This window comes from Cylas formicarius, unplaced genomic scaffold, assembly GCF_029955315.1.
Source record: "Cylas formicarius isolate icCylForm1 unplaced genomic scaffold, icCylForm1.1 PGA_scaffold_4__25_contigs__length_36172078, whole genome shotgun sequence".
NCBI classification, from domain to species: domain Eukaryota; kingdom Metazoa; phylum Arthropoda; class Insecta; order Coleoptera; family Brentidae; genus Cylas; species Cylas formicarius.
Genome location: NW_026844334.1, coordinates 15,986,207 through 16,012,516, shown reverse-complemented (window position 1 = coordinate 16,012,516; position 26,310 = coordinate 15,986,207). Strand labels below are relative to the sequence as shown.

The 26,310-nt window shown below is 33.8% G+C and overlaps 1 protein-coding gene across 2 annotated transcripts; it reads right to left on the bottom strand.

The window, feature by feature from the left end:
• Window positions 1-760: 760 nt before the first annotated feature.
• On the bottom strand, window positions 761-24,882 carry LOC132700722 (b(0,+)-type amino acid transporter 1). Of its 2 annotated transcripts, none has more exons than XM_060668224.1 (10): window positions 24,720-24,877; window positions 11,339-11,605; window positions 10,809-10,910; window positions 7,316-7,558; window positions 5,173-5,298; window positions 4,495-4,785; window positions 2,979-3,157; window positions 2,771-2,920; window positions 1,608-1,776; window positions 761-1,548 (listed from the first exon to the last, which is right to left on the bottom strand). In XM_060668224.1, the coding sequence occupies exons 1-10, from the start codon at window positions 24,760-24,762 to the stop codon at window positions 1,484-1,486; spliced, it is 1,635 nt and encodes a 544-aa protein (XP_060524207.1). In that variant the 5' UTR covers window positions 24,763-24,877; the 3' UTR covers window positions 761-1,483. The 2 variants fall into 2 exon arrangements, with proteins under 2 accessions (XP_060524207.1, XP_060524208.1); XM_060668225.1 differs by lacking the exon at window positions 761-1,548 and having other exon boundaries at window positions 1,638-1,776; window positions 2,771-2,850; window positions 2,900-2,920; window positions 24,720-24,882.
• Window positions 24,883-26,310: the final 1,428 nt, after the last annotated feature.

Genomic DNA, 26,310 nt, shown 5'->3' with positions numbered 1-26,310 from the left:
ATACACCTTAACTTTATTAACGATACTAATTAGAGCGAACCATAAAACTACTAGAGATATAGATTTTCTGTCTATGCTTATAATACAGGAACTTATGAAGCAACTATAACAAAATTTTTGAGAAGGTCCATTCAACTTGCGCATACCCTAGATTCAAAATCCCGTAATTTTCTCAAAATATGTACAGGTCCCATTAAAACTTCAGGCAAACAGGAGTTAAGTGTGTGGATATGTGTGGATATGGCTGTTTAGAAACTTGGCTAGAGTGCAGGTCAGTGGTGAAATATAGAGGCATGACTGGCAGTTAGAAAGTAAAGGGGGAGCCGTCAGTCAACTGGTAAAAAAATTATTTCAGGATTGGCACTGGAAGTCCAAGAACAAGTCAGTTTAAAGAGACAATTCGAAGCAATCCGTCAGTTAAATCAGACCAGAGATTACGCACCAACCGAGGTGGTTACATCTAGAGGGAGCTCGAGTCAATGGCTGCTGGTCGATGGAATGTGGCACACTTAATTGATCGAATTTCTGCTGACTAGGCGTTTTTTGCCATGCCCTAGTTATAATTGCGACGGGTTCTTTAGATTTTATATTATCAGTTGGAATTATAAAATGTTTAAAAGTATTCTTCTAACTAAAGTTTGGCTTCCTGTTAAAGGAATTGTTCTTGTGGTTACGCTAACTAAGTTTTGCAACCATTTGACGACGTTAATGCTTAGAAGCCAAAGCAATATTTGCTAAATAAAACACTCTCTAATTTCAAATTTAAAATTTTATTGTTCTTCATTTGATTTATTACCATTTGGCAATTCTATTTTACAATTCCATAAAAATAATTATACTTAATAACGTAGCAGACAAAAATAATATTAAACCGACAGTCAAGAGTAATCTTGGGGATATGCCTGCCTCTCTTGAGCAAGTCATTATTGCAAGCCTCATTTGAGTTCAAGATTGAATTGAACTATTCAACTCAAAATTTTGTTGTAAATCCACTAGACTCGTAATTGACACTGTGAACAATATTTTTTAAGACTTGCAAATAAAAATATTCTGTAGAAAAATAAAATCTGCGGAGCAATGAATGAAGCATATATCTAACTCTTTTTGGCATTTAAAAATTTCATGTATATCATAAAAACTTTCGATATAAATAACTTTCCATATATTCAACAAAGATTTAAATAAGGAATGATGAAGTTTGACCTTCTAAATTTGAGCTTCGTGGTTACAAGATTTGACAAATTAAAAAAAATCTGGACTCTAGACTCATAGTGTAAAATCGATACTATAAGTATATAGACACTTGCGACTGCACCCCACAAATGTCCTCTGATTTAGGAATGATCCTGTGCAATTTTCCTAATATTTAGTAAGTTTATGAATTTCCGACCAAGTTAAAATCTTGAAGAAGATTTAACGCGATTTTTATTTCTCGGAACCACGAAGACAGTCTACTTAAATACATTAAATAATCACTATGCGTTTATTCGAACATGTTTGTTGTGGGGGCAACTTCAAACAGCATCTGTAGAAACACCGTCAGGCCATCTAAAAAGGAGGATATTACTATGAACAACAGAGCTGTAAGGCGCTTAACTTCGACTTACCCATATATGGTATGCGGTACTTATAGTGAACGAAAGGAACATAAAATATCATCCCGCCAAGGATAAAAAGCGCTGCGTAAAGGTACTCGATTGTGGGGTTATCTACTATCGGTCCTATTATTAGGTAGAACGAGATCATTAGCACCAAGTATGGAATGACGATCGGAACCTAAGAAATTAACTTGATAGTAATATACAATGTGTCGTATTTAAGATGAAGACACCCCTATATTTTGGCTACCTAAATATGGTGATCCTGCTCGTAGTAGCAGAATAGTTGCTGCGGAGTTTAACAGGAGACATCCCCAACGTACTCCCACTACATATGGAAAAGCACTCGCTATACATATTATAGTTATTTTCTTAAATTTTATCAGCTGCCTGCTAAAAACTATTGTTTTCGTTAGTTTTGGTTAGTGTTATTTATTTTGCTGAAGAATTTAAATGACATTAATTACACTATTGCATTAACCATATTGTAAAGAAATTTCCATGGCCAAGTACTTTATCAAATAAAAAATCAACTTATAATAATTTTGTGTATTGATCAAAATAATGAAAAAACTAAAATTGCGAATTTTGTCATGAAATTTAGTATGTGGTGTTGGAATAATATTCGTAACAACTATTTTCGAATAACTTTTTCCGATATCTCTAACGCGAAGCAAAATATCTAAATTGAAGCTGTTTGTAGATACGCAGTTTAAAAGTTATTTCAGTTGAGTATCTTAAAAAATGTAAACTATCAACCTGTATACGAAACTTTAAATCTGTATTTATTTAGAGAGCTAAAATATAAGGGTGTGACATACTGCATATAATAATCGGTTATAAAGTTTGGTTGATTTCTTATGTGCAATAAAATTTAAAGCCTAAAACCAACGCATAAATTTGGCTGCCTATTTTCGTTTTTTTAGTTTGTACTAATACTTAGATATAAAACAAGTTTGATAAACTAATTTTGCAAAATACCATGAATACATTCACTCAGTGAAGTGACGTAACCATCAGAGCTGACAAACGTCAAAATTACTACCAGTGGCTAAAATAATCTACCTTAGATTAACTAAGAAATCTACCGGAAAGGGAAATTTTATTGCAAATGGAAAATCAACGAAAATTTTCGAAACCGAGTTTAGGAAAAATTTATGGCGCGGTCTCACCTTGTATGGTCTCGGATAATTAGGCTTGGTGTGGCGCATCACAATCAGCGCCACCATAGCGCCACCATAAAAAATCCATGCTGTAAAACTAAAGAAATCTATCAGAGAATCGATGGTGCCATACATTACCATTGCTCCTGCTATGAGGGACTACAACGAAGATCCGAATTAATTTTTATACGCAGCGTGGTGTCAGGTAGCTACTTACATGAAAAATTAACCCCGGAGCGGGTGTGTATCGTCTTACGTGTACATATGACAAGATGTCTAAAAGATGGCCTTCGCGGCTTGCCGCGAAACAGAGTCGTCCGGCAGCGAACAAGGTGCCGTTCGCGGAACCAAAAGTTGAAATTGTTACAGACAAAGGCATAAGCCAGGCCATCACCCCTACACAGACGGATGTTGTAAACTTGATTTATCTACAGTGTGTCCCATAATTTATCTGCTATAGAGCAATATTTGATGTTATAAATCAAATTACAAAGATTTTTTTTTTAATCGTAATATTTTCATTTATATAATGTCACCTATTGCTGCGTGTTAGATAAGTTATGAGACAGTCTGTACAGAATGAATCGCTCGGTAAAATATTAATTTATTGTGAGATTTTCTTTTATTGGAGCAACATTCAAATACAAAAAAGAGTACTTTTAGGAGCATCTATTTTGGCAAACAGTAATCACCAGACAATAGTACCAAATTCCGTTAAAAAAAAAATGCATTTTCATAACCAGAAATGTGTGAGTGGTAACTTTATTATTTATTAGAAACTGTAAGATCATTTCAACCTTCAACAATCTCTCGTATCTTTAATATCGTTATTATGCAACAAGTGTGGTAAAGGGCGTTTATTAAACGCTCGCTCCGCTGTGCTTCGCTCGTGCCAAATACACTCGTGACTCAAATGCCGTTTACCACACTTGTTGCATAATATACTAATCCTAACACATTATCAAGAGCACAGCAAGAGCAAAAGTATCGTAGTAGATAATACATCGGAGACCGAGACCGACGCGGACATTTTATTACCTCTGGACATAGCAGATTTAAGATTATATTGACATGTTCTGTGGGCGAACGCTCCTGTATATCTTCTGTGATCATGCGTTGAAATTTTAGACATATGGAAGCAGTATTAGACTGCGGATAACAACTTTGTGTTCTGCAATAGTATATTATGCAACAATTGCGGTAAAACGGCATTTGACTGACCAGTTTATTTGACACGTGAGGAGCGAGTGTTTAATAAACGAGTGAGTTAAAAAGTTTACCGAACGTGTTGCATACTATACTTTTTCTACGACCGTTAGTTTTTGGGTGCATTTTCATAAAACAACACGAATACATTCACTGACATGTCCGTCAGAAATGACAAACGTCAAAATTCAAAGCGGGGGAAATATCTCCGAAAACATCCGATTGCTCCCAAATCCGTGCGGTAAAATCCCGGAAATGTCCGAAGTGGCTCAGATTCGTGGGAAAGGAAACTGACGTGGTAAAGTGACGCTTCCCGCACGCTAGATTATGTATTAAAATGTAACAATCCTTTTTCTTTGTTGTTTGGAACTGATTTGCATTCAGAAAATGTTTGTTATCGTTTGATAGTAAGGAAAATTATATCGATTGTGATGCATTTTACTCTAAAATATCGTATAAATTAATTTTTTATGGAGCGATGCAAAAAAAGCGTCACACTGTATATTTTTTAAACTGATGAGAATTACCTAGCAGTCGATTACCGAAGACCACTGCTACCGCTTCGCTTGTCATCATTTCCATTGGCGACATCACCGTGAGGTAGGAGATGTTTATGAGCGCGTAGCATATCGTTACAAGCGGTATTCCTATGACAATGCTTCTCGGCAGATTTTTGGATGGATTTTTGATTTCTTCGGTGACATAGTTTAGATTGTTCCAGCCGTCATACGCCCACAGACCGGAGTAAAACGCTGTAGCGATATTGCCAATTGAATATTGAGTGTTCGCAAACGGTTGTCTTAAATGCTGAGTATTTCCTGTATGGAGAAAAATGGGATTGAATTGGTGTCTACTTTATAGTAAGTTGTATATCGCGGATTGAATGTATTCAGCTGGTGTCATCTGTTCCGTTGAATAATCTGGGCATCATAAAAATGGGTCCCTTCCTCCACTGTTATGGATTCAAAAGGATGTAAAAGTTGGATTATGTTTGTTACCAAAAAGTACAGACGACAGTAGTTACAACAGAACAGATTTTACTGCTAATGTGTAATGTGTCAGAATTGAAAATTTCAAACAGTAGAATGAAAAGACTTGGGATAACTGGACAGGTTAATATTGACCACAAGTGAAATAAACAGTTGCGAGCACGTGCACCGCCGATGAATACACCCAATCATTAAGCGTTTAAATATTTTACATACCTTCAAACATCTTATATACTCCTCCTAATATCACAATGAGAACTGCGACCAGCTTGGCCGCCGTAAATACATTTTGGACGCTCGTCGCCAAGTTCACGCTATAACAGTTAATATACAGGATGACCACTGTAATAAAAACGATACAAAACGCACCTATTAGTAAATGAGTGTAATTTACATATTTTGCTTCCTAATACTACAGACAGCAGATTTTCCATATTAAAATAAAAAATTTTCATACGAACATGTGTGTGTCCGCTAATATTTCTTTCCTGGCCGATCTACAGAATGTTATGAATTTTTTTGGTTTTATAGTAAAATTTTTTAGGTATTTGGATCAATATTTAAGCACTTTTCAGGGTTTACATCATCCAATATGTGGGTGGATTGGAGAGCGCAGGATAATATTTTTTTGAAGCGCCACTGGCATAATTTTCGGTTTTGTTTAGAACCTTTTTAGTATTTTTTTGTAAAAAAGTTAAAATCGTTTTCGTGTTTCATTAGTATTAATCAAAACAAAACAATGGAAAAAATGATTTGACTGCCGTTTTTATTTTGATGTTTGGGATTCATTTCAAGTAGTTATTATATTAAAGTTGGTTTACGCGTTGGAATTGTTAGTTTCAAATATTCCTGGTTTTACATAAAAATGGAAAATCATAATCATAATAAATTTTAAAATTTTTCCCCTAAAATATCGATTGGAATTTTCAAACACCCTGTATAAATCCGGTTACAGTTTACGGATATGTATTTATCGATATACTACTTAATTACTATAACTGAAAACTATACGAAGCATGTGATCTAAAAAACAAAAAGAAAAGAAAGAAAATTATTGAGCTTCGACATTAGTATGAGCTCAAGTTCAAGGCAATGTCAAACAATAATTAATTATTTATGTTGATAAGTATGGCGATACGGTAAAAAATTTATATATAGATAATTCGGTTAGTTTTTTTTATAAAGAGCGTTTATAATTTATTTTAATAAACGGTATTTCAGTCACTACAATGAAGTCTGACGTGGCACGATCGTAACAAGTACAATTTTGCCACGCCTTATTCATTTTAAATACAAAAAAAATAGCTTCGTAGGCTTCGACATATTTGCATATTTCGTCAGAGAGAGTTTTAATGACAAAACTGGTACCTCAGAAAAAGTAAAGAGGCAATATTTATCGGCTAACTTCAAGGACAATAGTACCGTGAGAAGATTCTGTTACAACAAAAATTAATTACAATTATTAAAGGACAAAAAGTGGCCTGGCTGTCAACTTTTCTTTTCGATTCGCCACATTTCTATGACAAGCGAGTTGAAATCTTGTCGAACGTGAAGCGTGATTCTCACCGAATTTCAGATTAATTTGAACTTTGAAGGTTAGATTTGAATAAATTTCTATTTATTATTTGAGCGGGAGTATAAACTTTATTTGTTTATGTATTTATTTATAAAACAACAATTCTATGCACTTATTAGTGAGATACCCAATATCTATTTATATAATACAGTATATTAACAAACAAAACAAGAAGGAAACAGAAAAAACAACAATAGGCATCCTCCAGAGCTGGGTAGTGAACAATTTAAATACTCGCGTTTCTTGTATATAAAATGAAGAAGAACTTAAGCCAAGTCGAACATTTTATTAAAAGTATGGAGACGTTATTCTCCAGAATTTCAATAAATTGTTCGTCGTTGCGTAAAAAAAAAACAACGTTCAACTTAATAGGTGAGTGGTGGATAGCAAATTTACTAATCAGTATGTTGATATGCGACGCAATATTACGTAAAATCTAAACCCTGCTGTCTTCTGTAGATGAGTGGCGAAACTAAATGCGAATTCTTTTTGCATGTTAGAAATCTGTAATTTAAAAATTTCAAACATTTCAAGATATGCCCCGGGGAACGGAGGTTCTAGAACTTAGGCATTCCGTCTACTTAAATTAATAATTGTAATATGTAATTCTGATAAATGGTTAATGAAACATATATATCTTCTTATCGTTTAAGATCTGTGTGCCTTGAATTAAACATCGGAAACATAAAAGTAAAAGAAAAAAAAACATTCGTTAACCTCGAAATAAAATGTCTCCTCCACGATTTTATATACGCAACTCAGATCCGAAGTCGATCTACTCACCAATAGCCAACAACGCGACCATCTTGACTACAATCTCAGGCGGCTCGCATTCGGTAACGAAAGCCTCCACGGCGTACTTCCCGAAACTGAGGCAGATGATGGCCATCTGCGATGGTTTTAGCACCAAAGTGCTGGCCCATGAGAACAGGAACGCTGGTGGGGCCCCGAATGCATCCATGAAGTAAGCGTATTCCGCACCCGACGACGTGTTCATAGTGCCGAGTTCAGCATAGGATAGAGCGCCTGACACACGATATTTTATTGTAGTAAATACCATTACAACTTTAATTTCTTTATTAATTAGCATATATAGCCTAGCCGTAAATTCTTTTATATTAGTTCCAGACGGTTGTCTATAACCACTGAACTCAAGCCAATAAACTGGAATGGCAACGGCTTAATAGAAAAATGATGTAAAAAATAGAAACAGACGGTTAGTAATTGGGATTCTTGTCTTGTTTTTTGCTTTATCAGCACGGTTCCTAGGGTATAAGCCGCCTGTGAAGATTTGGCCGCCCTATACCTCCAAATATATTTTTTTACACACAAACAAGCAAATTGGAATGTTAACCAAAAACTAATAGTATATTATTATTATTATTGTTTATATGGGTTTAGGACAAAATAAAAATAACTCGAAGCAAAACATCTGTCCATAACAGCATTTCCAAATGTACTGTACGATCTTTTTGTCCAAGGGTACCCAGGTGTGTATAGGGGGGAACACTTACTTATCTTACTGATTTCACAGTGCGACCTCTCAAAGGCTTTCGACTGTATTTCTCATCAGATTCTCTTGAGCAAGCTTGAATTTTATGGAGTGCGTGGTGTTCCACTCAAACTTTTTAAGTCCTATTTAGCAGATAGACAAAGTTTGTGAGCGTAAAGTCTGATTTGGCTTTGGTTGAGGGCTCCGTTCTGGGACCCCTCCTTTTTATTATTAACATAAATGATATTTGCCAGTATATGATGCCTGATACTGAGATTGTGCTGTTTGCTGACGACACAACGTTTATTAATTCAAACAGGAACATCACTACCCTGAGTAATACTGAAACATATACTTTATCTAAGGCCAAAGCATGGTTTTCAGCAAATAATCTACAACTTAATGAAGCTAAAACGAAGAATTTATTAGTGTCTAGTAGCAGTAGGTTTACATGTGTCAGGGGATGCAAGATTCTGGGCGCTACCTTCCTAGCTAAGTAAAAATCTTTCAAATATTCATTTTCTTTTGCGTCAACTTCGCAGAATGGTGAGTTTTGATGTATTAAAGTCAACTTACTTTGGTTTATTTCACTCACGTATAAACTATGCCACCATACTTACCCCACAGTATGGGCCATTAAAATATATAGGATGCAAAAAAAGGCACTACGGACAATTACAAATTCAAATTTTAACGAACACTGTAGGCCATTGTTTATTAAACATAAAATAATGACGGTTCCATATATATTTATATTTCAAAGTGTTCTTGAGATACACTCCAAGACCAATAGTTTGCCGAGGGGTTCTGATTCTCATAGGTATGACACCCGGAGTGCAAATAATCTCGTGCCTCCGAGATACAGGTTGCAGAAATCAAAACAAAACTCTCCTTATATAAAGCTTTATAACACATTGCCAAAATCTTTCAAACTTTTAAACGAAAAACATTTTAAACATAAAATTAAAAGTTTTCTTCTAACTAAGTGTTCTGTGTTATATACATATACATTTATTTTTTTATTTGTTGTCCTGTTATTGTGAAGTTATATACATTGTATATCTAGATTTAGTATATTATGACGTTATATACAATTTTATGTTAGCAAATACTTACAAATATTAAATTTATTTTTTTTTCCTTTGTATGACTTGCTACAAACAATGATATTGTAAAGTAGTCAATAAACCATCTATCTATCTATCAATCTATATATATGCACCCCCGCTAGGAACTGCACTGCGCTCATTTATATCAACCAATCAATTTATTCATCTTTCATTTCAGACAACAATAAAACACATCAAATTAACGAGCACTTATTAAAACAAGAACTGTAGAACACAATTACACTTGATGATTAGAGTCAACTTCCCCGAAAAGTACCTAAAGTATTCCTGGTTAGAATAGAAAACACGGTTACCTAAAATTTGTTTCGTTTTCTCCTTGAACGCCGAAAATGGCAACTCCTTAATCTTCGTAGGTAAAGTATTTATAAGTATTAACATGTATGACAAAGAAAACAAATCACCACCTACCTCACTCTTAATTAAATGTGCCCCACTAAAAATTTATGTTGGCTGCATTACCTGTGCCATTCCAGTTTGATAGATGAGGTTCACTGACTGTAACAGATCTAGGTGTTGAAATTTCGGTAAAGTTTATTGGAAATGTCACGCTTAATAATAGAATCATGTAAATTCGGACGAAAGTTACTTTTTCCCAAAGCGAACGAGCTGACATCGGCACATTTGGAATGAATTATTGATATAGATCACTTTTACTTACTTGTTATCAAATAATATCGCTTTGATTTCATATATCTCTTGCCATTTTTAATTTAGCTCTTTTAGTTTTGTATAAACCAAATGAAAACTTACCCGGTATAGTTTTGATTACTTTAGTTTTGGCCTCTATTCAAGAGGACAAGTGAGGGTGTCATTTAAATTAAATGTTAGTAAATAAGAAATCAACGAATGAAACCGACTTTAGATCTCAGACAACGTTATTATTATTATATTTTGTAAAGATTACGATTAATAGGGCGGTATTTGGAAAACTCATTCACGACTTTTTTTGATTTATTGGCATTTAGATCGGCAATACGTGCTGCTTTGTTTTCGTCGGCGTTTACACGCGATCCATATATTTATAGTTATCCACGTGATGAGGTGTTGACGTCAAACGAATTTCTACAGACACGTTCAATTTGAAATATGATTCACTAAAAGTTTAACGGCTCAAAATAAAAATAGTCGAGACAATTTTGCACGACAAAAGTGTACGCGCCATAATAATTTTGGGGAGGTAAAATCGCGTTGTATCGTTACGAATAATTATGGTCGAATTATCAATACGACCTTGAAAAATTACAGCATAGAATGAGGATACAATTGTGAATAGGAGCAATAGAAAGTAGCTCGAAACTTATCGTTTTTAAATGCCGTAAAACTAACTAATAATATAATGGCCCCTGGATTATAATCAATAACGAATGCAAATTAATAAAATTATCAGAAATACACATATTTACTTGAAATAAGTGCTAACTATTAAGGACGTGTTAAGTTTATTATGAATCTGAATGCATGATGCCAGGATACCTCGATCCGCTTTTGTTACCCTTATAATTCTGGCGCGAGTATACTTGTACACTGAGAGCGGAAGAGCACGATCAATTAAAAAAAAAAAAAATACAAATAACTAATACCTAACACCACACCCCTATTTCACGTTTAATTAATTTAGAAAAATGATATAAACCAACGGGAAAAAAAGCCTTACCTAAAAGGGACAGCAGACCACATGCCATCCATATCACAAAACTCATACCGATCGAGCCAGTTCTTTCCAACAAGCCCGATGGAGAAACGAAAATTCCAGAGCCTAAAAACAAAATCAGAATATGAATACAAATGGTCCAAATATAAAATAAAAGTTTGTGATTCAAATTTTAGTAACCAAAACTAAAAAAGAATCATTTTTAAATATAAACGCCGTTCAAATTTAATTTCTGATTTTTTTTTTTACCATTAAAAGACAAAAAAAATAACTGTATTTAATTGGGCACTAAATTTGAGATACGACTCAATACCCTATTATTTGGTATACCGCTTCATGTTCTCAAAACCGATATTTTTTTTGTGGCAGCATATATTTTTGTTCAATTATTCGACGAAGACGTGAGCGTGTAATATAATTTAGTTCCAACGAAAAATGTACAAAAAGGAAGATAAAAGATAATTACTACCTATTAAACTTAACTTAAACACGTTTGACGCAACCTACTCATAATAAATGAATATAATATTTACCGATCATGGTGCCAACAATTAGAGCCACCCCACTGATGAGTCCCACCCGTCTCTTGAGGTGAATAGGGTCATTCTCAGTTGGGCCCGACCTCTCCAACTTGTCCGGCCCTCCGGGCCCCTCCTCGGTCCCTGCGTAGGCATCACCTTCGCCCCCGAGTCCCCCATTGCGGAGGGACCCGACGTGGCACCCATTGAGTGTGGCTGAGCCCCGACTGCCACGCCATTGAACACCGCCTTCTTTACCGTTAGGACATCCATTATTGTTTCCTATAAGTAAAATTAATTTGAAAAAAATCGGAGATTTCTTATGTATAAAGAAATTTAAATTAATGACAATATCCCATATATTGGCAGCCTGATGAAGTGGGAGCGACAGTCACAATATCATCGCTGCCTAAACTTGGGCTTTACATTGTAATTTGTAGTTTGTAGTCATTTTATTTTCAAGAGTCTTGTACTTTAATTTCATCTAACTGTGTAACAGAATCTGTCTAGCTACTTATGTTTAATTAATTATTCTACAGAAAGACTTACTGTGGTAGTAGCATTTTCTTTTCTATTGTGAGCATTTAAGCTTATAATCTTATAATCTCTTTTTGTATTGCTTAAATTCGATACTTTATTGATTTTGCTTGCGTTGTTCTTCAAATATGCCACTAGAAGCCATATCAGCCATATTGCCATATTGATGAAATTCAAAAGAAAACAAAAAAAAACAGATTTTTGCGGTATCTCTATATTGTTAAAAATATGCTTTATAGCTTTAATTCTAAAATCTCTCAGAAGGAATAAAGAAATCCAAGCTGTAATACTTTTATATTATATATTAAATAATCTAAAATATAGATTGCAACTCTTAAACTATGTCTCCTTACATGTGCTAATGACTTTCAATTGGATCATGAAGGTAACAAATTGTGTGCTTAGAGAGGTACAAGTGGATCTTTTTAGCGTTAAATTCAAAAAGTTCAAAGCTGTTTCAAATTAAATGTAACTTATATAATTTTATTTTTCCTGTAATTACCATATTTTGTAAAGCTTTTCAATTAGTACATGAATACATAGTTTAGTACTTGTTCTTTAAATTCTTTCCATTAATCCTTGCCTTTTCTTTGTGATCTGATTAATTCTTTGCTTCAACGGTTCTCAACAAATTGTCTTGCCAGTTTCGCCCAACTTTCTTACTAAATTTATTCGTTTATATCTATCATAAATTATTTTCTACAAATTAATTTTCATTTTATCATTAGTGTGCAAAACAGTACGCATTTTAAATCTACTGAAAACATCCGATCGCTCAGCTCTACAACAATATGTTCGAACAACCAATTACTTTCCTAATAAATTGTCCGTTGCATTTTTAAAAATTAATTTATTAACAATACTGTTTAAATCATTGTTTGATAATCGAAAAATGCTAATTTTTTTTTCCAAAGATACTTCCACAGGCTACTGTAATGCTTTTTACAAAACTTCTGGATTCCTCCTGCGTCGGTTTTTGCTTAGTCGAAATTGCTGACCTTTCGCCAATCATGCTGTTCGCTTCTTCAGAGCTTGACTGAAACTGCTCTGAAGAAGCCAACAGGATGATTGGCGAAAGGTCAGCAATTTCGATTAAGCAAAAACCGACGCAGGAGGAATCCAGAAGTTTTGTAAAAAGCAACTTGAGTTTGGAAAATGTTTTGCTTTCCCTCACGTTTTTTGAGTTCTATCAGCCTACGCGAAGGAGACTTTGAAATGAAACATACGGGCAAGAAATATGTTGTCAACCAGAATTTTTCAAGCATCGTTTGAGTATTAATAATCGTTAGTTTGGTTACTAGCAAATGCAATAATAGTACGTTGAAATTATTATTTACCAGTACCATAAAGGAAAAATAATGGGTGCAATTTCCAGTGAAGTGACTGTAGCAACAACTACTGTGTTTAATATAATTAAGAACGATGGTGATACTGTCAGTATTGTTCGCGGTAAAAGCTCAAGCCCTTCAGAAGCTGTTTCTCAAAGGATTGTGTGGCATTCAATTAGAATGTGTAAGTCGGGAATAAGAAACACACTACGAGAAGTAACCGCAAGGTGATATGGAGAAACTGGGATGAATGTTTCCAGTTTTTATAAGGTATGTTTTATAGGTACTTTGCGGTATAAATTCTCTATTGTTGACGGAAACTCAAAAAAGAATCGTTATATTTCGGCCAATTCAGAGCTTTCGTGAACCATATATATCCTGGACAAAGTTACCTAAAGCGACGATAAGCAGATTTGATGTCTGTATGGGAACAGAAAAAAAAAAAACAGAATCCACAAGGATTGTATCAAAAGGTAAAAAACATTCGCTGTTACCAAGTGCAGGAAAGTTATATCCATTCGGAGATTTTATCTTTGAACAGAAGTTTCATGCGATATCTACCAAAAAAATGGTGGCAGAACATGACATTAAAGTTTTGTCACATCCCTCTGGCAGTCTGGATCTTAATATAATAGAGATACTTTGCCATAAAAACATCGCCTAAAAATCATCCTAAGAGTACTTGTGTGCCTAATATAATATAAAATAAAATTAAACCGTAATAATTCCATCACAAAAAATGTTATAAATGTATATTTACAATTGAAAAAAAAAAGTATTTCGGTAAACTGGCATTTTATTAGCAAATCAACTGTTTGTTCCGACATATAGTGACTTTGCGGAAGCTGATCAGTGCATAAATAAATGTTTAACGCTAGGGAAATGTCACGGAAGCCAATAGTATATTATGCAACAAGTGCGGTAAACGGCATTTGAGTCAGGAGTTTATTTGGCACGAGCGGAGAGAGTATTTAATAAGCGAGTGACTTAAAAAGTTTACCAAACGTATTGCATTGTATACTTTTTCTATGATCGTTATTTTTTGGGTACAATTTGACAACCGTCAGAATTGACAAACGTCAAAATTCAAGCCGTGCGGTAAAATCTCCGAAAATATCCGATTGCTTCCAAACCCGTCCGTAATGTCGCGGAAATGTCCGAAGTGGCTCGGATCCGTGGGACCCGACACTCTCACGCTTCCCGCACGTTAGATCGGTGTAAAATCAGGTACTTTACAGAAAGGAGTAGAAACAATATATTGCACCTAAGAGAATAACGAATTTAAATCATTGATTTTTCAAGCGCCCAAAAAGAAAGCAATAGTGTTTGTGGTCGATGCCAGTATTTAATCACGAGCGGCGACTATTAAAAGCGAATATTTTTCGGCTACTAAAAATAAGCGAGTCTAGTATAAAGTTTTATAAAAAGAATCAGGGCTATCGATGCTTTATTGATTTGTTTATTGTTGCGGCAGAAAAAAATGTTGCCAATGTCAGCGTGCCAGATCATAATGTTTACGACAAATTGCGTTTTGTCTCGCGTATTTAGACGCATCGACCACCGCAAATTCTAAGAGTGTGGTTATTTTTTAATCAATCCGTCGTCGTTTAAACGCCGCTTGTCTGACCGCACAATTTTCTTTTTCACCTTTTCCCGACATTGACGACGATCTCGGTAACGCTATTGTCCACACTAATTTAAAAATAATCGATGGTAAATTATAAATTACCAGGCAACGGCGGAATTGTAACACACGCTGAATAGATTGATAAAGAGGATTTTTGTCGTCGGTCTATTTAGAATCAATCTTATACAGGGCGTTGTTAAAATATTTCGGTTATAGAAAATTTTCTAATTCCTAAGCGGATCATAGTCACAAAAAATAAAATAAATATACAGTATACTTTTAAGTTGAGTTTTTAGTTATAACAAATTACTTCGGTCACCATATTTTATGTTTAAAAAAACTATAACGAACAAATAAGAAAAGATCATCTACTATTTGGAGTCACACCAGGATAAAGACAGGCCAAGAGATTCCTCAGAACCCATAGATCAGATTTACAGCATACCTGCTAAGCTACTGAATGGAAGGCGGTTAGAATAATGGTAAGCCTACTGAAGAGCCACTGCCGAGTTTAACAGGTATGTAAGCCTAATGCGAGTGAAAGAAAACAGTAAATGCAGATTTTGCCAAGAAATAATAAAACCACAGATTTAGAGGGCTTCCGAAAATATAATTCCACCGTTCAGTGGAGGTCCATTCAAAAACTTTTTGTTACTTAAAAATAACCCAACACACATAACACAAGACAATGATTAACGAGCGCACGTGTTATGCCAACCAAACTAGAGGCAACGAGCTACATCAAGGAGCTATTATCGAAAACGTGGAGCTAGAGACGAACCTAGATAAAGCTCTATAACTATGGAGGGAGTCACAGTAGATCCGTTTGGTCCCGAACAATAATGCCTTCAATTCACCAAAAAGCTTACGGGTTTAGAATTTGTAAAGTGGTACTTGATTCGGGTGCATGTTAGAGAGGTTCGTAGATAGCAACCAGATATTTACTTTATTTTTGAATAAGGAAAAAATTGCATTTCAACAGCCTGTTATAAAAAAAACTCAACTCAAACTCAAATTAGGGTGTTTTCTAACGTCTAAACTCTAACCCAAACTTAAGAAGAAGTTTAGTAAAAATTTCAAATAATTTTTAAAGGAGGGATTTAAAAAAAATTGTGTTATTCTAATATTGTATTTTAAATACTCTCTTGGCAGAGTTGTTTCAATTAACGAGGATCTAATTTACCGCTAACTAGATTCTAATTAACAAGTCCAGTGGCGTCTCTCGAATTTTTTTCTTTTTTTCTTTAGATTCTGAATTTTTTTGTGAATTTGGCAAAAAATAAAAATTTTGTGCATTAAATTATTTTCGTATTTTGCTTTATTTTTGACAAGAAAAACAAATATTTTAATGCATTTTCCACGAGTAATATAACAAAAGTAACCAGCAAAAATTGAAGCTTACTTCCATGATCGTTTTTTTTAGTCATAAATGTTAGGACAGGAATAAAATCGATGACCTACTTTCCATTAATTTTCGAAAAAATAAATAAAACTCGCCAAATAAGTAAATAAATAAATACAATTCGTAATGACATTACAATTAATAATTGTCTTGAAATCGGGTTATTTTTAAGTAACAAAAAGTTTTATTTATTATTTTATATTATTATTTATTATTTGAATGGATCTCCAGTGAAGCGTGGAATTATATTTTCGTAAGCTCCCTTAAATACACCTCTAAATCTGAGAAATTAAACGTAGCAGCGACCAATTTAGCAACCCCTTTCCAACAGGAAAACATTTAGCAAGACAGCTTCATTTGTGAAAATAATTAAAACCTTTGGTTTCGATTGGTTTTTCGGAGTGACATAGCGCACTCGCACCGTTTAAATTGAAGTGACAGACAGAAACGATTCTATTAATACAACGCGAAGTTATTTTCGAGGCTTTTGTTGCTCGCTTCGGTTACTTTTATTGCGAAATTTTTATTAATCCCGGCAAAATCCGACTGAAAACTTGACTAGACGCACGTAACACTCTTTGATAATTAGCACGTTACACGCGGGAGTTTTTGTTTAAATTGACAAACAGAATTAGATAGGTACCGCATTCCTAAAACTTGTACCGTGCGTTCAATTTATCTTGATAACATTTTAATTGACTGTAACTTTTTGTTTTTGGAGATATCAAGGTAAACAAAAAAACAAAATATAGCCAAGTTCTTTTCCAAGTGACGTATAAAACAAAACACTATCAATTTTTTTTAATGGATCGCCCTGTATATTATATATCTGTTTAATAGAATATCTTATTCCGATTATAATGTAAGATACTTTATATCTATATCTTGCATTTAGTAACGCTTCCGGATTGTCTCTTAACTGATTGATTGCCTCTGAAAGCCTTTGCCGAAGTTCCAGGACATTATTACAAGGAGTTCTGTGCACGTGATTTTTAGAGATATAAAAACAAAAAAATTACAGCCAATTAAAATGTTATAAAGATAAATTGAACGCACGGTACATAATTATGTAACAGTTTAGAATGAAACTTGTGATATTAGAAATTAGTTAATAAAGTAGCAGATTTTTTGAAATGCAATTGCTAAATGCGTTATTCACGGCGTTCAATCCTTTTTGAAATGCAGGGATAAAAGATTCACCTAAACCTTAACTAAAATATAATTATAATAATTTTATTTAATGAAGAATTTTAAGCCGCCACCATTTTTCAGTTTAAAAACTAATACTGCGAAATCTTAACATTCCCATCGGTAACTTTCAGTTTTGTCTAATTTTTTGAAACCAACTTTTTATCTAACTAAGGTAATTTTTCTGTTAAAATATTATCTTTTGGTTTTGAACAAATGGTTGAAATTGCTTTAGAAAATTTATAAAGGTTAAACTATATGCCAGCATTATTTATGTATTAATAAAGATATTTCGCTTATTGGATATTTCATTTCCTTCACTAAGCAGTGGCAAATAAAAATAAGAATCTAAGCTTTCCAAGCTATAACTCGGCAGTCGAAATAGATTCCTTCAAATAATGAACAATCTGTGTAGTTTGTCGACAAAAGAAAATGATATTTAAAAGTCACATGTTCGCACGTAATTTTCTCGCCACACATGAAGCAACATCATGGTTTCATTGAAAATTCGAAATTGAAGTTTATAACTGATTTTATGTAATTTTTCAAGCGCTTCTGGTTCCGTTCAGATAAAGATGGCTGTCAGTTATATTTTAGGAAGCATAGCTCGTAAATTTTCAGGAAAACCAATTTTATTGGTAAATCGGCTAAGAGTAAACTTTTTTTTTAATTGAAGAACTTAATAGGGGGAGAGCTTCCAAGGAGAATAAAGTGATTTTAAAAAATGGCTTCATCGAGGGACAATTTCAAGTCTTCTGATGTTGTTTTTCGCACTTCTTATCCAATTAAAAAGGTAATTTTGGCGGCGGTTCTTAATTCTTACTACAATTTCTAGGGAGTGCGTTCTCTAAATGATTCTACTTTACGTAGGTTTCTAAAACAAATTAAATGAGATAACATATATTTTTTAACAGGAAGTTTGAATAATTTTATTCTCGTTTAATTAGCGTGTAATTTCCAAGTAATGGTAGGTTTAAAAAAAAGTGCCATCCAATGTTATTTCTTAGGAAGAAATAAATAATTCAAAATGTCAACAACCTCCGTTACCTAGAGAAAAATCGTAGATATTTTCCGCCGTATTTAGAATAATGACCAATATTTTCGCACAATTGCTATTTTGCAAATACATTGACTATTTTCTGAAAATAAACTTTTAGATCAAAGATTTGACAAATTTTAAATTGTAGTTTGTCCGTTTTGTAATTTACGAGCAGAAATGCAAAGTCAAGAAAGGAAAAAAAGATGAAAGAAATGGTTTAATTTTCGCAAAGTGACAATTTAGTCCCCGAAATGAATAAACCCATTTTGAACAAACTTGTTAATAAATTAGCTAATAGCGTGCCAGATCAAACCATTAAAAAGTTTCATTACTAAGATATATGTTTTGGCGTTGCCAGATGGTGCACGTTGTACGCTCTAAATTTTTATTTCAGTCATCGCCGTGGCGCCCGAACATCAATTTTCACCGAAAATATGTGAATGCATTAATACCGCGCGTTGTGTTTTGCCAAATTTTTGCTGTAATGTAAACTTACGTAAGGTATTTTATTAAGGCGAGCCGCTTGGCGTACGTGCTCAAAACGATGCATACACAAATTTTACTTGAATACGTTTGGAGTCGGTCACCGGCCTTTTGTTCTCGTAGATATTCTTTAAGAAATCAACTAAAAGCCATAAACTTCTACTTTACTTTACTTTAAGCCCTTTCCCGAAAGCTCGCAAAGTGATGGACACCTCAATATGTCAAATTGGCAAATGAAAGTAAGCAATTTTCAATTTTTCCTTCAAGTAGGTAATCTGTCATATATCTTGTAAGCGTTGTAAAATAAGATTCAATAAACAAGAATATTTGATGAAATTTTCGACGATTAAACCTTCACTTATGGCGTGCAACAATCAAAATGTTCGCTGATTTTAAGAGAATCAACCAATGCTGGGCAGACATTTCTATTAGTTTCTTCTAGGCGAAAACTGATAGAAGTGATATTGGAAATGGACACTGGAAAGTGATTTAAGACTGGAGGAAATTTGCGCATGAAAAAAAATAGATTATTCTAAACAGTCAGAGGTTCAGTTATACAATTTGTAACATTTTTTATTTACGAACAGTGTATGTCATTATGAAATTGAACTGATCCACTCCTACAAATCAACAATTGCCTGAACATCCTGCAACGTTGCCAATAAATATATAGGTGGCATTAAGCATTAACTACCGCTGTGATATTCGGATACCTAATTAAAAAAACTGCAACCATTTAAATCTCTTTAACTTAAAACGTTTGCCTATTTTGAAACAATTACTAAAATAACGTCAATTTCGGCAGATAAACGCTTAAATTTTAAGCATATCAATATTCGCGAAAATAAAGTGAAAATCTCGGTGATCACCATAACTTTGGATCATTTGGATCCGCTCTAAAGTGTAGGGCCTGAAATATAATGGAACAGCCAATGAAGAAACACGGCAGTTATCTCGCCGCTACGCACAGAAATCGATAACACGCTCCTGTATGACTGGGCATCTTCTATTACGCCTCCAAAATTATTTCCGATGTTTAAGCCCTGGACACGTGTGCATGACCGTCTTTTCAGGAACAAGTACTTGAAATGTCTCGGATTAATGTTGTTTCATATTTGGATAATAATGTTTTCCCCAAACGCAATTCAACCATCATTACGAATCCAGAATTGCTAGCGTGTGTCATAACGACGGTTGAAACATTAATTAGAGTGGACTGAGTCTATTTTGGTCTCGATTGACCTTTACGTATGCTAGATTATCGGTTTTCCTGCTTGTAATCCACATCGGGCAAATTACAATTCCTCTCTGGTCGAGATCCAACGAATAGAATAGGATTGGCAGCCACCAACTGATTTTGCATTCCCAACTCAGACAAAAGTTCATTACGCACATATTATATTTACCACCTTGTGGGTTTATATCTGATCAAATAAAAATTTAGCTTAGGGGTGTGGTTATGATGATGTTGATCAAAATCTTCACATCTACTACTTCATGCTTTTGTCATGGTTAAAAAGGCAATGCAATGACTCCTGTGAAATCTGAACTTATCTTGGGAAACTAATAATTATTTTTAAGAAAAACTTTTATACAAATTAATCTAAAGTTACTGTCCCTAAGTAAAACTAAATATTTCAACAAAAAAAAATGCTTAATATATGGATTATTTCTTATGTGCAAGATTTTTTTATGGAAATTTAATACTCGTTCGTCTTTGTAATACAGCCCCTTGTATTTTATTTGACCTTCCAATAGACCAACTAACCGTTGTTTCAAGGCCCCCTAACAACTGGCAACTGCTTAACTTTTAACCCAGCAAAATTAGAGACACGAGACAAATAAAGATAAGATTAAGACATACACGATTTTAATTTTCTTACTTTGTATCATTGTTGACACGGGGATAAGAGCGCCAACCTAAGAGAATTTTGCCGCCCTTACTAATTTTAGTTTTTTTCTTTTGTATATAACTTATTAATGGGTAAACATCCCAGCGGATTAAGAAGTTAGGTATTTGTGAATCAGATGAGTTTATATAATACAAAAATATAAAAAGTATACATCAATATGCCGCAAATATTGATTCTAACAAAATATTATATAATATAAATAAAATTCCCTTAGTATATTCTCTGAATTGGCCTAGCCGTTAAAGAAACTATTTTTTATTGTCAATAATTTGGATAAACACGGCAATAAAAAGTGTTATTTATTTTACAAATAATCCAGACAAAATAAAATATATAATACTAGCCTATAAAAACAAACTGCCTAAAACTAGGAAAGAGGAATCAAAATAATGGATTTCATCAATTGAAGTTGCGTTTAGCTTTAAACTTAGTCAATGACTGTGTCTACTAACAACCAATTAGATAATTTATAGCGGAACCCTTTAGATGTTATAATATTTTTCATTTCAGCAGGAATTATGTTATATAATTTATTTACAACTTATAGACATATTCGCTGCCCTATCCTATTCTTTGCAAATGGTTATGTTAAGTTTTGAATCATAGTTATTTTATAGTATAGTTGTCGAATAGTTAATACTTTGCAATACTCAAAAAGCTGATCTGAGGGATACTGTCGGTCAAGTTGAAATATAACTTTCAGGACTCTTTTCTGAATAACCTCTAATGGTTTGAGATTACTTTTATATGCACCGCCCCAGCCGATAATGCCGTATAGTAAAAGTGACAGGACCAACGCAAAGTATATTTTATTGAAAGAGTTTGTCTGGTTTGCTTAAAAATATATACTAGAGATCTGATTTTTTTAATTAATGTTTGAGTATGAATATCCCATTTCAGGTGGCCGTCCAAGAGTATGCCCAAGAGATTTGACACTTTTAACACTCCACATTGTTACCTGGTAATGTGAAGGTGTTACTAGAAAAAGGTACGCAAGAGGCTATATTATTATAGGCATACTAGTCCCGCCCACAGCAGGCAGCAGGAGGCAGGAACTTGTTCCAAATGTCCGGGGCGGTCTTAATGCTAGAGCAGGCGCTGCTGCAAACTACTGAGTTGAACAACGTTCAAAAACTTGAGCCCGTTGGATACAGACAGATGCGAGAAAGATATGGTCAAAGAATTTTTGAGCAACTGGGTGTTTTTAGTAGTTAGTTTGTCTTTTCACAGAAACAATAAAAATAAGCTTGTGATTGTGATAGTCTTGCTATTCCTGTTATTCTTCTTTCTTTGATATAAACCAGAGCCGTATCATTCAAAGTCTTGTTTTCTTATGAGTATCGCCACAATGCATAATAACATAATCCAACAAAGCTTTGATATAAATAATAATAAATAAAAAAATAAAAGTAAAAGAAAATGCAATAAGTACGACGATTGTGACTGAACTTCCCGCGATTTAACAATGACGCATTATTTTAAGTCACCCAAAAATTAAATGCGCAGTCGTCCAACACCCCCGCCTTTAGGTAGCGTTTATTTGGACAGAGTTGTAGAAGGGTATAGCATGGCGAAAGAAAAACATCTTGGGATTCATTTTTCTAAAAGTCCAATTTAATTAAAACAAAAAAGAAATACTTTTTAATGTTTTCCAAAATATGTCTGTTGATGCAGTGCAATCTCATGTTCACAGCTATAAAACTAGGAAAACATTTATTAGATCTATTCTACTTCCAAGATATGAATAAATAATAATAATAAAGGGGTATAATAAAGTTCCTGAAAGGTATAAAAATACGCACAGCATTAGTTGTGAAAATATGCTTGCACCTCATGTGACGTAACTCCAAAAAGAATTTATTAGTTGTTGAAATATATTAATTAATTATTAATAAAGTTATAGTAAATTCGAATAAATAAATAACCAATAAAAAACTGTAAGAAATAGAGGTTAGTGAAGGTGGACCCTTGAAGCAAATAATGAATAAGCAGTCTTAGGTGCTGAGGAAAATGTGATTGCGTTGCATTTTTTGAATTTTCTTCAATTTCTCATGTAGACTGGGCTCATTAAGAAAACTGTTTACAGAAACCTACTATACTATATACAAAGTGTTATAATGATGTGTCGGCAATTTATTGTTGTCAAATACCAATGTTAAACAACGGTCTTTTTGGTAAACAATTTTTGAAACAAAGAAAAGTTGGCTCATTTCTGTGCTACAATTAGTGCAGCAATTAACGCAGTATTAACAGTATCTTATCCTTATAGTTCAGGTAGACGAGATTAAGGTTGAACAACTACCAAGCGGTCAAGAAAAAATCATCATGGAATGACATAATTATCTTATTTTAATAAACTGTAATAAGCGTTTTAATTCTTTACAATCGTTAATACTTGTTAAGGCATTGGTGCCAGTTTTTTAAACTGCTTTGATTTCTGCAATAAACCGTTAAAAAAATAAGATGTATTGTATAGGTACACAGCTTCAGAGGCTAGAAATAAGTTTTAAATGTGACCAAATATGTATTGCAAAAAATATCAATGCATTCGAAAATTTAATATAAACTTTGAATTATTTTTTTTTATTTTCTAAAATTCATGGCAAAGTGGAAAGTGAAATAACTCTCCCATTATTTGATTCACGAAAAAATGATTTAAACCTTTCATGTTCGAAAGAATAGTGGTAATAGATTAGACCTTGAAATACCGGGTGTCCAATAAAAAAACATTTTTGGAAAATACTATGTTTAATTGTTTTTCTGTTGCTACTTACTACTTTAATAAACGGGAATACTCAGGACTGGCAAACAACTATTGTGCATAGTGTCCAAAATGTGCATATATTAAAAAAAATATTTTTAACAGGGTTTCGATGTTTTGAGTTCAATTGAACCAGACATTTCTTGTTTTGAATTAAACGACACTTTTTCGTATTTCTTCTTTACACTGCCAATGTGCATGTCATAAAGTAAAAAAAAACAAGTCCTACATCTTTTCCAGTTTTTCAAAAATATTATTTTCAAATATTTGAGATTGTCTTCGGTAATAATTTCACATATCACTAATTCGAAAAATTATATACTGCGTCGATCAAAAACTGGCTCTTATTGGTAAAAAGTCAGGTCCAAATCGGACTTTTCTGGATAGAGTGAAAATGAAGAATTCAAATAACGAAAATGAATATGTTCCGCTATAATTTGTAGGACTTTCCAAATCGCAGGAAAAAGATAAGCAAAAATTCGATCAATCAGATTGAAATCTATTGTTTACAAGTAATTATTTACAGATAATTAATCGAAGACAGCCTTGCTCATGAGGTTTAAGGTCAAAAAGACTTAAAATGGGTGCAAGTTCAGAAAGTTCCCAATTGAAAAAGCTAGTAAAAATATCAAAAATCGATCGAATTTGTTTTCTACCTTTTTAATGTTGGTAAAATGCGGGAAAACATTTTTTTTAAGGTGTCGGTGAAATTTATGAAAATATACGCATACACAGTGTACGCAACGAGCCTTCAGACACATAAATCCCCTAAATATTTAGTTCTGTAGATATGACTGAAAACAGTGTACAATTCTCCTTTACCCGAGGTCTGGTCCACTAATTTAGCCGACCTCGTAATGAAGTCCTTTGGCGAAAAATTTCGAATACGCCACCGACCGCAGGGTTGCATCATCTCTGTTAATTCCGGCCGGCCCGGCGTCTATTTTTTCTCCGGCCACGAGAGAGCTTTTCGCTCCAAAATACGGCGCGGCGCGTTACATCAGTCGATAATCGTCCCGACGCGAACGCACGAAAAGCTCAAAGCCGGTAATCAACTCGTTACGAATTACGTTCAATTTGCGTACGGCCGCAACTGAACACTAAACGTTCGCACTTACCACAAAAGACTTGGCGGCCTGTGGAGTATTCATCGTTATACATGATCCCGCAAACGGACTAAATATTATCGAAGCGTGCTTATTCGCTGATTTCATGTCACTCACTGACGGAGCTAAAGCGACGCGGTCGGTTTTGGTGTGGCCGCTCTTCGGCTCGTGCGATTTCCTGCCGCCGACGTCCTCTGACGGCGACATTTGCAATCTCGGGACGTCGGCGTTGCGACGCGCCGAAATCTCGAGGAGTAGGGTGGGTGTTTCCATTTCCTGAGTGCTGGTCGACCACTACAGATCGGAAGATCGCCGCTTTTCTTGATGAAAAAATACCGACAAGCCCTTAATGTTTATGGAACCAACATGTACATCACATTCTAAGTTTAAGCGAATACAATTTTGCAACATTTGCAATTTATCAGTTGTTCTTGAGTAAACATATAGTTTCAGAAACACACATAAATCGATTTACTGGAAAAACTTGTGGGTAGAGTTATTGAACACAGTTATTTAACAAATATCTGAAGAAATCTGTGATGCAAAGAGCTTCGTTTGTCAGTTTTGAGGTATCACAATATAATAATAATAACAATAATAATAATAATAATAATAATAATAATAATAATAATAATAATAATAATAATAATAATAATAATAATAACAATAATAACAATAATAATAATAAATATAATAATAATACATTAATTCTTGTCCCATTAATACATTTCATATTACAATGACTTGTACAGTACATCGCCAATAAAAGGCTTTCTTTTTTTTTTCTTTCTGGATTAAGTTGCAACAGATGATTAGAGGCAGTTTTATAACATTTACATAGGTCTATGTTAATCAAAATTTCGACCTCTTTAATTTTACTAACAGGAAATGATTAATAGATCATATACCCCAAAATACATTTTTTTCAACTTTTTTAATTTTAGCCACCATTATATTTTGACGTTTCTCACGATCACGTACCACAAACTAGTGGTAGTATAAAAGTTTATAAACTTCCCCTGTATTAAAAACCCACACCCTTGTCAATTAATATTAGCACTAAACACTATCAAAGATAAAAAACGTCACTCTCATCCTTTTAACTCTTTCGCACTCTTGAAGCACATTAGTGCTAGGCGCGTATGCACTGTACTTATGCCTAGCTTTGCCTATTTCTTCGCAACGCGCTTTAGAGTTCGTTGGAACCCATAAATATTTCAATTTTACACCGGAACAATGTTATGTGCGAATAAGAATTTAAAATGCACAAATTGGTAGGTTTGACGTGGCTGCGGCAAAATATTAAAACATTAGAAGACATTCTCATTGAAAATTAAAATCTAAAATTTTAACCGACATTCCAAAGTCAGATTGGAAAACTGAAATATTTACATAAACGTGCAGCTTTCTACACATTCTGTGTAATAATTTATCTATATAGTATCTTTATACTTGACATCATAAAACACATGAGAGAAAAATTTATTAAACATTGTCTAGATTTTACTTGTCATTTAGTCCAGTTTTTTTATATGATTTATTAAATATTAAGTGTCGTTATATAGTATTTAATATGCAGTGTGTCCAAGATAAAAAAGATATT

What these genes read in the sequence shown, in the direction of transcription:
- LOC132700722 (XM_060668224.1), bottom strand. Translation starts at nt 24,762, where the DNA reads ATGTATAACGATGAATACTCCACAGGCCGCCAAGTCTTTTGTG. An exon ending in AGGCCGCCAAGTCTTTTGTG is followed by an intron (nt 11,606 to 24,719) that starts GTAAGTGCGAAC and finishes TTTTACTTATAG; the next exon opens with GAAACAATAATGGATGTCCT. An exon ending in GGTCGCGTTGTTGGCTATTG is followed by an intron (nt 5,299 to 7,315) that starts GTGAGTAGATCG and finishes TTTTTATTACAG; the next exon opens with TGGTCATCCTGTATATTAAC.